The following is an 11,774-nucleotide window of genomic DNA, read 5'->3' as shown; positions in this document are numbered from 1 at the left end:
CAAGTCATACACATGCACTTTTTTAAAAAGGTAAGTGCAAAAAAAAAAAAAAAAAAGGTAAATACATGGGTTTTGTTTTTCATTTTGAGACAGTCTCCCTATGTAGACCAGGTTGGCCTTGAACTCAGAGATCCACCTAAGTGTGAGTACTGGAATTAAGGATGCATGCTAACATATCTGGCCCTCTAGTTCTCCTTGTTGGCTCTTTAGAGGCCAATATGGAAGATGTGGGGATGTTGTGCCAGAGGATTATAAACTATTGGGCATCAAGATCAAGTCTGTGTAGATAGCACCAAGGGCAACCACATCCAAAAGGGGATTAAAGAGGAAAAAGAAACCCATGCACCTATTTTACATCCCAGAGAAAAGCCGGATGACCTCCCCTGCAGGAGCAGCTCACAGGCCGCAGGAAGCCTGGCTTATGAGTGAGCCTGGAGGCCCACACCTCTGGACATGCCATTCTTGCTCTGGGCTAGAGAACAGTTGTACCGACCAGTACTGGAAATGATGAGTCAGTTCAGAGGGTTTGACTCTGATTTTTGCCATATGCAATGTGCCTTTGTTTTATTCTAAGGCTAAAAAGAGATACCTATGTAACTGTGATCATCATCTGTGTGACTGTCATGGCAAAACGAAAAGCAAGCTGGAAAGCAGCACCTTAGGGACAAAGCAGCTCAGAGTTTCCATCAGAGTTCTCCCGCTTCCGAGGATGGCTAGGTCTAAAGGCACCCGGCAGTTTTCATACACTCTACAGTCAAGAAATCCGGGGCAACTCATTCTGGGACATGAGCTGCTCTAGAAGAGACAGCACGGCCATGAGAGCAAAGACCTTCCCCAGGGACTTCTGGGAAATAAGATCTGGATCTCCTGGATGTATCAATGTGTAGGCTGGGGGTATGGATATAGCTCAGTGGTAGAGAGCCTGGTTCACATGAGTGAAGGCCCGGGTTCAATCCCCTGGACAGCAAACGTTATTTCAGAAGTATTTATCACTGAGTAACCACAGGACTGACACAGGGAAAGACACATCTTTTTTAAAATTATTTTTATTTTTTGGTTTTTCGAGACAGGGTTCCTCTGTATAGCCCTGGCTGTCCTGGAACTTACTTTGTAGACCAGGCTGGCCTCGAACTCAGAAATCCGCCTACCTCTGCCTCCCGAGTGCTGGGATTAAAGGCAAGCGCCACCACGCCCAGCTACATTTTTATTTTTTTATATTTGTTTTTTTGAGACAGCTCTGGCTGTCCTGGAACTTGGATATTCGTCTGCCTCTGCCTCTGGCTCTTAAGTGCTGGGATTAAAGGTGTGTGCCACCACTACCCGGCTGAAAGCCACAATTTTTACACCATGATTTGTTCTTGTTTGGTGTATAACTTCAGGGGCTCCTTACTTCTTTTATAGAAGAAACTAACCATTCTTGCGGCAGGTCAATGGCTGCATTGCTTTTTCTTGGCCAAACAATGGTTAAATATTAACATTTAAGAGAGTTTGTTAAAAGATGTAACTTCAAAGGTCAATCACACTCAAAGGGAACTAGTTCATTAACAAAAAGGGTTTTTGGTCTTCACTGAAAAGGCGCTCCTGCTTTGGTGGGAAGCCTTGGACTGGAGATCTGTCCTCTGTAGTCTCTCCTCCAGGCTGATCCTGACTCCACATCAGGGCTTTCCCACAACAACGCATGTCCAAGAACCGTTCTATGCTGGGTCCAGATACCAAAAGTGCCAAAGCGTCACCAAAGTCATGTCATTTTGTCACTGAGTCTGGATCTACCCAACTGAGTCCTGAGAAAGTGGATCAGCTTGGTCTCTGTGAGGAACGCTGTCCCAAGAGTCACTCCTAAGCAGATGGTCCCCACAGCGATGTGTGCCAGCCTAGCTGGCCAGCCCCTCTCACAGCAGAGGAATGCCTAGGGAAAGAAACTAGAGTCACTGCCAGACAAGCCAGGGAAAGAAGTTATCTATCATCCTGCTGCTTCTTCTTCCTTTTAAAGATTATTTATGTGTGTGTCAACACATGTGCATAAGTATACTCTGTGTGTGTTGCCCTGTGCCTTTAAAAATCGAAAAGGCATTGGATCCCCTAGGACTGAGTTACATGTGGTTGTGAGTCACCATATGGGTGCTGAGAACTGAACCTGGGTCCTCAGGATAGAACCCAGTGCTCTTATTCACTGAGCCAGCTCCCCAGCCCTATCATCTAGCTTCTAAGTCAGATACAAGGCAGGGTGATGAGGCGAGGGGTTAATTTAAGGACTACTCTGCAGGTCTGGAGAAGATGGGAGGAGACACACACATGACCAATGTGTTTAGACTGGCTGGAAGATGGAGATCTAGAGGGAAGAATGGTGAACAGCCTACAGAAGCAAGTGGTGTGAAGGCTGCCAGGAGTCTTACCTCTGAGACACTAGTAATCCCAGCACTGAGAATGAACACCCCAAGAAGAACTGGTGACAGGCGCAGGCCAGCCAGGGGTCTGTGAGGGCTCTCTCGGAAGTAGTGATGGATGAAGGAAAGACTCTGTGTGATCCGGATGCCCATGTTAAAGCAGTTGGCCATGATGAAGCCCACACTGCCACACCAACTGGTCAGCAGGTAGGATAAGACTAAAAACGAGGATGACAGTGCCAGCATGGTGAAATTGTACCTGGGAGACAAGCAGAGTGGGGAGGTGAGCATCTGACTCCCAAAAAGCAGCCATAGCAACTCACAGAAAGATCCCTGAGTTCACATTGCCCCGGATGAGTTCCCATAATCCAGTGGTCTTACTTTTTAGGTGTGTTGTGAGCAAGGCTGGTTTATTATGGTTCTTGTGCTAGATTAAACCCAGTGCTTGTCTAGTACATATACCAGACAAGTTCCTTTGCCTCTATGTTTTTTCTTTTCTTTTTTTTCAGCATTAAGCCTCCCAAGAGCTAAGATTACAGGTATGTGCCTCCGCACACAGACATCACACCCAGGTTTTTGTAACACTGAATATACATAGTTAACATGAAAAGATGACTTTCTCCTGACTCCTTAAACAGAACACATTCAATTCAAAATACTTATAATTCTTGTTTGTTTGGTTTTTCGAGACAGGGTTTCTCTGTGTAGCCCTGGCTGTCCTGGAACTCACTCTGTAGACCAGGCTGGCCTCGAACTCAGAAATCCACCTGCCTCTGCCTCCCGAGTGCTGGGATTAAAGGCGTGCGCCACCACGCCTGGTAAAATACTTATACTTCTAAGGAAAATAACTTATTAGGTGATACTTTGAAAACAAAACACAAAAATCCTGTTCAGCTGAAGTCTCCAGTGAATGTGACCAGGCTAATAATGCACACTCTGTAAACAGCTGTGGGGAGCGCTAGGGACATTGGCAAGCAATTAGTACACATGGCTCCTATCCTGTGGAGCTTAAAGTTGTTCAATACAGAAATGAACCAGCACTGTGAGGCTGAGAACCCACCCAAGGACTAAGGCATCACTCCACCTTTGCTGCTGGCTGATCGCTTCGATACCTCATCCTGCTTCTCCTGGAAAATGATGCACCAGGCAGTAGCCTCAAAGCAAGTGACAGGTCTCCAGAGTGAATTATGAGCAGTAAGCAAAACACGGACACTCCCTGGGGCAGTCCAGCCTCTTGCAGACTCCTTGGGCTCTCCATATCTCTAGTGCTCTTTGGATGTGGAGCCGAATGGCTCTCATTTGTGCTTTCTTTTTTTTTATTTTTTTATTTTTTATTTTTATTAGATATTTTCTTTATTTACATTTCAAATGTTATCCCCTTTTCTGGTTTCCCCTCCGAAAACCCCCTAGCCCCTCCCAACTTCCCTGCTCACCAACCCACCCACTCCTGCTTCCTGGTCCTGGCATTCCCCTACACTGGGGCATTAAGCCCTCACAGGATCAAAGGCCTCTCCTCCCATTGATGACCGACCAGGCCATCCTCTGCTATATATGCAGCTGGAGCCATGCGTCCCTCCAAGTGTACTCTTTGGTTGGTGGTTTAGTCCCTGGGAGCTCTGGGGGTACTAGTTGGTTTGTATTATTGTTCCTCCTATAGGGCTGCAAACCCCTTCAGTTCCTTGGTCCTTTTCGTATCTCCTCCGTTGGGGACCCTGTGCTCAGTCCAATGGTTGGCTGAGAGCATCCACCTCTGTATTTGTCAGGCACTGGCAGAGCCTCTCAGGAGACAGCTATATCAGGCTCCTGTCAGCAAATACTTGTTGGCATCCACAATAGTGTCTGGGTTTGGTGACTATATATGGGATGGGTCCCCAGGTGGGGCAGTCTCTGGATGGCCTTTCCTTCAGTCTCTGCTCCACACTTTGTCTCTGTATCTCCTCCCATGGGTATTTTGTTCCCCTTTCTAAGAAGGACTGAAGTATCCACACTTTGGTCTTCCTTCTTCTTGAGCTTCATGTGGTCTGTGAATTGTATCTTGGGTATTCCGACCTTCTGGGCTAATGTCCACTTATCAGTGAGTGCATACCATGTGTGTTCTTTTGTGATTGGGTTACCTCACTCAGGATGATATTTTCTAGTTCTTTCCATTTGTCTAAGAATTTCATAAATTCATTGTTTTTAATAGCTGAGTAGTACTCCATTGTATAAATGTACCACATTTTCTGTATCCATTCCTCTGTTGAGGGACATTTGGGTTCTTTCCAGCTTCTGACTATTATAAATAAGGCTGCTATGAACATAGTGGAGCATGTGTCCTTCTCACATGTTAGAGTATCTTCTGGGTATATGCCCAGGAGTGGTATAGATGGATCCTCAGGTAGTACTATGTCCAATTTTCTGAGGAACCACCAAACTGATTTCCAGAGGGGTTGTACCAGCTTGCAATCCCACCAGCAATGGAGGAGTGTTCCTCTTTCTCTATATCCTCGCCAGCATCTGCTGTCACCTAAGTTTTTCATCTTAGCCATTCTGACCGGTGTGAGGTGGAATCTCAGGGTTGTTTTGAATTGCATTTCAAACACCCATCTTCAGTATTCTGTAAAGGAAAGAACTGCATCCTGGCATCATAAAAATGCTGCCATAGTCCTCAAAAAGGCCATGAGCCATGAGCGGAACCCCCCCCCCCCCCCAGCATCTGTAGTCTGTCTGTTTCACAGCAGATTCTCTATAAACATGCAGTTGGTGAGAGAGTTAAACCCTGTAGGTCCCTAAGCTGTGTCCACTAAGCTAAGTAACTAAGTAGTCTCTATGGCCACAACCCAGATTCCTAACATCAGAGGTGGCAAGAAAGCAACTGCTCAGTGAGCAATGTGTCTGACAACAGATCAGAAAAAAGCCACTGTGTCCCCAAATGCCTGGTTATAGGCCTTTGAGCTGACCGAGGTCATGCCCTACAAAAACTTGCTTTATCAGAGTTCATGGTAAGGAATGCATATGTACACACATATAGACATAGGCACACAGACAAACACAGACACACATAGACACAGACATACATAGACCCAGACCCAGACCCACACACACACACCCACAAACACACACAGTACTCCAAGATAGGAGGTATAATTTTACCCAGGATTTGAGATATTGTATTTACTTCTCAGTAGAAACTGTTGTCATGAGCAGTAGACACACAAGAGCTTGTATCTCGGCCAGGCATGGTGGTGCACACCTTTAATCCCAGCACTTGAGAGGCAGAGGCAGGTACATCTCTGAGTTCGAGGCCAGCCTGGTCTACAGAGTGAGTTCCAGGACAGCCAGGGCTACACAGAGAAACCTTGTCTCAGAAAAAAAAAAAAAAAAAGAGCTTCTATCTCCACACTCCTGCTCCAAGGCTCCTAGCTCCAAATCTTCAGATGTAAGTGTAGTTCTCACCCCTCATCAAGAAAACTTCTCCTTGTATCAAAGACCAGTACAGAAAACCATAACCAATCAAGGTGCAGAGCTGTGGAGTTCAGCCCCAACTGATACATCTCCAATACAATTCCTGCGCCTAAGGCTCAGAGATCATTGCAGAAGAGGGGACAGAGAGATGGAATGTGAGAGACACAGGGACAGAACAGGAAGCTCTCTGTGAGATTACTTCCCTAGAGACGTAAGAAGCTACACCGATGAATTCTTAACAACATGGCTGCTCTCATATGACCTGAACAAAGACAATGCCAATGGGCATGCTAAACTGGACAGGTGAAAGCTCAAGAGGTCTCAAGCCGACACAAAGAGCTAAGTTAGAGGCAACTAAGGAAATTCTGAGGATGGGAGAAGGAGCTTTCCCTAGGGATGAGCACATCAATAGGGTATGCGATACCAAACGGTCAGTCCTGAAAATATACACACAGTAACATACAGACCGAGCAGGTTCCACTGAACTCTGTAAGACGGAACACACACTCACACATACACACACACACACACTCTCTCTCTCTCTCTCTCACACACACACACACACAAACACACACACACACACACTCTCTCTCTCTCTCTCTCACACACACACACACACTCTCTCTCTCTCTCTCTCTCTCTCATACACATACACACACACACACACACACACACACACACACACACACACTCATACACACACACACCAATTAAAGAAAGATGCTATGAGTTTGAAAGAGAGCAGGAGGGGCAGTACACAGCAGGGTTTGTAGGGAGGAAAGGGAATTAGGAAGCCATATGTTTATATCATAATCTTAAATTTTTGTTATTTTAATTTAAAGGAAAGAACACTACCACCTGTTGCCCAAGTTTCTTCATGATTTGGTCATAAGACTTTCTGTTTCTCTTAAACATTTCAAATATGTTTGGCATCGCCTCACCTCCTCCACATGAATGCTAAAATTACTGTTAATTAAAATTCCCTTCACAATGTAGATTCTGGCCTGGCATGGCGGCCTTTAGTCCCAACACTGGAGAGACAGAACTGGTGGATCTCTTTGAGTTCAGGGCCAGGTTCACATAGCAAGTTCCAGGATAGCCAGAACCACATAGAGAGAAACTGTCTCAGAAAAAAGAAAGGGAGGGAGGGAGGGAGGGAAAAGAAAGAGGGAGGGAGAGAGGGAGGGAGGGAGGGAGGGAGGTGTGGCCATGCATACACACTGCCGTATCTCTCAGCATGCTTTAGATTATATTTTACTTTTAAATTACTCAATGTTAGAAGCAGCTTCAAATTGAATTGTGTTATTTTTAAAAGTTAAACTTGGTCTTTTCTATCCATGGGGGAGAGTAGACTCCAAATAGTTCTGCAGCTACAAAGCTGACTAGCTGAAGTCATGATTGACAACCACTGTAAAATGATGGGCTGTGACCTACCAATAGGCTGGCAAATTCATTCAGTATGCCATACTGTGTCTTTAAGACTTTTAAATTCATTTCTGTTTATCTTGTTTGTTTGCATCTGTGTGTGTGTGTATAAGGAGAGTACACATGTGCTGTAGCGCACATGTAGAGATCAAAAGCTGACTCACAAGAGTCACTTCTCTCCTTCAGCCGTGTAAGTCCTGAGGCTAGACCTCTAGGATTCAGGCTTGGCGGCAGGCAGCCTTACCCAGTCCTGTGCATAGACGCACTGCTCCTGCTTTATGGCTGTGCTTTGGCAGGTGCATCACATGTGTACTGGGTCTTGTTGCACCTGAGACCAGCAGTTTCCACAGCTTCAGATTCAGAGTTGCTTAGAGCTGGTAGTGAATCGTTTCCCTGGCTCAAGTCTCCTAACGTTCCAATGTACTGGCCTGGGAGATGAGCAGAAGACTCCCTAAGACAACCACATCAGTCTGGGCTAGCATCTTGGCTAGACTCCAGTCACTGTGCAGCAGTCTAAGATGAGGACAGACAGAGGTTGATCTGAGAAGGAAAAGGACTCCCTGACTGGGCTACGTCTTCCTCACTCCACTCCTAAGACCAAGCGTCCGAAGTCCTCGACAGTACTCAGTGTAACAGAGGCAGCATGGAAAGCCTCAAGGGTGCAGAGACCAAGGGACAGTGGCTAGGCAGCCACTCACCTTGTTGCTCACAACCGCCCTTCCTCTTCTCTCTCTCTCATCACTTTATCTTTACAGTGATACCTTAAGATACTGCCCCAGTATTTTTGGCATTTAAGATATAAAAAGTGGGTGACGGACCAAAGATATTTCACATCAGAATAATAAAGGAAAATTTAAAATACACATACTTGCTCAAGGACCTACTGACTGACTATACAGGTATGAGGGGAGAGAATAGTAAAGTAGGGTGAACAAGAAACTCTGTCTCCACGGGAGATTTTTAAATGACGGTTTGTGTTAAAACTACTGGTGAAAACCCTAGGGCAAGGTGCCCAATCTGAAGCTAAGAGAAGAAAAGCTTGTGTTGAAATACATCTGTCTTTGAGCCGTCTTCTTAGGAGGATGTCACAGAATCCCTGAGATCCTTGGAGAACGACAAATTCATTTCTTAGGGACAAGAATTTGTACGTATATGTATGTACATACACATACACACACACACACCACAGACACACAAATACATATACACTACACACAAAGAGACACACACACACCACATACACACACCATATAAACACAACACACACACACACACCACACACAGAGACACACACACACCACATACACACACCACAAACACACACTACACATACACCACATACAACACACACACAACACACACATAACACACACACGCGCGCACACACACACACACACACACACACGCACACACACATGATGACTACCGTAGATGACCACTGTGTTATGGCCACTGTAAGATGACCACTGTTTCCGTCATTATGTCATTGACAGTGTGCGACAAGCATTGTTTGATGGCCATTGTATGATGGTTACTATGTGATTGCCATCATGTGATGTCACTGCATGATAACTAGAGTGTCATGGCCACTGTGATGGCCATCATGTAATGGCAACTATAATGACTGTCCCTGTGTGTTATAGTCACAGTGTACTAGCAGATAGATGTAAGGGTGACTTGTCTGCCTGCACCTATGTCTACCCACTACATGCATGCATTGCCCAAGAAGGCCAAAGGAGGATGCTGTGTCAGATCCCTGGAGTTACAGATGATTGTCAGCTATCATGTGGGTGCTAGGACTCAAACCTGGATCTCTTGAAGAACAGCAATATTCTTAACTGCTGAGCAAACTCTCTAGCCCCCAAGATAGGCAATCAAGTATCCTGTCTGGAGTTGAGGCCATCGTTTGGGATCTGAGCAGGGAAGTAGTGGAATAGAAGACTAGCTTCTCCTAAGGCTGACTGCACACCTGAACAAAGACAGCTCTGCCAGGCCAGGGTGATACTGTGCCCCCATTAAAGGAATCAGACTACTGACCTCCTAGCCCCACTGTGGGAAACACTAGGTAAATCCTGCCAGGGCAATGGTGATCCCAGGGAGGTTCCACACTAGTGATCTTGTGTGGCCTCTGAGAAAAGTGTAGACAAATCCATGCTCAGAATGGAAAGAGAAAGATTCACAAGATACTTAACTTTGGCCAAATACCATGATTAAAGGCATACTTTCTAGGTCACTCACCTGTCAACCTCCTCTTTGCTCATGGCGGCAAACATGAAACACTCGGTCACACCATTGATAGCAAGCAGGAGGACATAGAGGCAATAGCAACGCATCAGCACAGGGCCTACAAGGAAAGAATCCACAGGTTCCAGTCAAAATGGGGCATACCGTTAGCTCTAGCTTGTGTTCAGAGAATGGGGCATACCATGGGACCTGATGGTATCAATGGCAGAGACTACATGACTACTTAAGGACTCCCAGCATCCCACAGCACTGACTACAACACTCAGATAAATCAAACGGACAGTGAGGCAGAAATGCACAGATCTCTTGCTGACCTGCTGAAAGCTCATCTGGCCATCTAGCTTCAGTCAGCACAGAGGTGACGCTGGCTAGTTGAGCACTGAAGAGATCAGTGATTCTAAGTCTTCAGGGGACGTCAACTGAGCAGGTTGAAAATGCCCTTTGGGAATGGCCCAGGGCCCAGGGCCAGCAGGAAACTCCTGCAACAGACAGAACCTTCACAGCTCATAGAGAGCACTGGAGCTCCCACTGGTACTTTTCCTAAACTAAAGTAATATGGTATTACAACCAGCAATGAATTTTTTAAAACTTTGTTGATCAAGGCCAGGGGGATGGCTCAGTGAGTAAGGGTGCCTGCTGCCAAGACCGATGACCTAAATTTTATCCCTGTGAACCATGAACCATATAATGGAAGAAGAGAACTCACTCTGAAAGCTGTCCTGACTTCCACACGTGTAGTGTATATATCCATACACATCTGTATACCTACACACACACACACACACACACACACACACACACACACACACACACTCACAGACATTTTGAAAAACTGCAGACCAAAGACTAGAAGCTTTACCAATAAACTGATTCTTTTCTTTCAGAGGGCTATTATTAAAAAGAGATGAACAAGTAGTTTCTTTTTCTTCTCTCTCTCCCCACCCCTCCATCTTTTTGTTGTTGTTGTCATTGTATCATTGCTTTGTTTTGAGGGGACTAAATCTCATGGAGCCATAGTTGACCTCAAGTTCTTTATGTAGACAAAGATGACCCTTCTGCCTCTTTCTCCTGAGTATTGGTATTTCAAGCACGCAACACCATGCTTCCTGAATGAGCAATTTCTAATAAAACAAAGAATCATTCAAACTCTGACCCAGCAATTCCACCCTAGGTATATATCCAACAGAAATGAATGCACACATGTTTACAGACTGTGTAGTGATTCTATTTATAATCACCCAAACTGACCAACAGCAGAAACAAGGATACGCAAACTGTGAGCTTTCCATCCAGAGTAAGACTTCTAAGCAAGAGTATTGTTTAAAGGGGACTAGAGAGATGGCTCAGCAGTTAAGAGCGCTTGCCGTTCTTTCAGAGGACCTGGTTTGGTTCCCAGTATCTGCCTCGTAGCTTGTAACTGTCTAAAACTCAATTCTGGTGATCTAGTGCCCTCATGTACTCTCTAAAGGCACCAAGCATCCATGCAGTACACATACATACACACAGGCAAAACATTCATACACATAAATTTTTTTTAAAAAATTAGTCAAAGAAAATAAAAGATCTCTGGGTACATGCCTTAGCACTCGGGGCAGAGGCAAGTGGATCTCTTTGAGTTCTAGGGCATCCTGATCTATACAGTTGAGGTCCAGGCACACACACACACACACACACACACACACACACACACACACACAGACATACACACAACAACAACAAAACCAACAAAAACTGATGTAACTTGGGCTGAGATTGGTGGGGATGCTGGCTTAGTACCTATAGACACCTGAATTCAATTCTTGGCACCTAAATAAACCAATGTATGCATATAGAGACAAGTAAAGTGATAAGGCCAGGTTGTGAAGACATGACACTTTTTTGTTGTTTTTTTGTTTTGTTTTGTTTTGTTTTTTGAGACAGGGTTTCTCTGTGTAGCCCTGGCTGTCCTGGAACTCACTCTGTAGACCAGGCTGGCCTCGAACTCAGAGATGTACCTGCCTCTGCCTCTCAAGTGCTGGGATTAAAGGTGTGTGCCACCACTGCCCAGCAAGACAAGGCACTTTTTTCTGCCTTGTGTAGGAATACTTTCTAGGCAAATTCAGGGATTGTGAAATACTTAAGTGAGCAGGAAAACTTGTTGGGATGGGCTGGGAAGAACAGTGGTGTGAATGTTTCTCGTCATAAGAAATTCATCTGGACACAAAGCATTAGTCAGAGCAAGGAGAGAATGGTGTAAGAGGGAAATCCAGCAGGCAATGCACGCACAGGCACTGGTGC

The 11,774-nt window shown here is 45.4% G+C and overlaps 1 protein-coding gene across 5 annotated transcripts in view; it reads right to left on the bottom strand.

Annotated features, from left to right (window-relative positions):
* Positions 1-1,030: 1,030 nt before the first annotated feature.
* Positions 1,031-11,774, bottom strand: part of Rft1 (RFT1 homolog) — a 36,978-nt gene continuing 26,234 nt past the window's right edge. For 3 of the 5 annotated variants that reach the window (XR_383189.2, NM_177815.3, XM_017316058.2), the window contains 3 exons: positions 9,492-9,597; positions 2,394-2,643; positions 1,031-1,906 (listed from right to left, as the gene is read on the bottom strand). Coding sequence is in view for 2 of the 5 variants with exons in the window: in NM_177815.3 (NP_808483.2) it covers positions 1,739-1,906; positions 2,394-2,643; positions 9,492-9,597 (524 nt within the window). In the remaining 3 variants the exon portion in view is untranslated. The remainder of the gene's footprint in view (positions 1,907-2,393; positions 2,644-9,491; positions 9,598-11,774) is intronic. The other 2 variants (XR_001781128.2, XR_383188.2) reach the window with 1 other exon arrangement.

The sequence above is a fragment of the Mus musculus genome, chromosome 14 (assembly GCF_000001635.26).
Source record: "Mus musculus strain C57BL/6J chromosome 14, GRCm38.p6 C57BL/6J".
NCBI lineage: Eukaryota > Metazoa > Chordata > Mammalia > Rodentia > Muridae > Mus > Mus musculus.
This window is presented reverse-complemented; position numbering and strand designations above follow the sequence as displayed.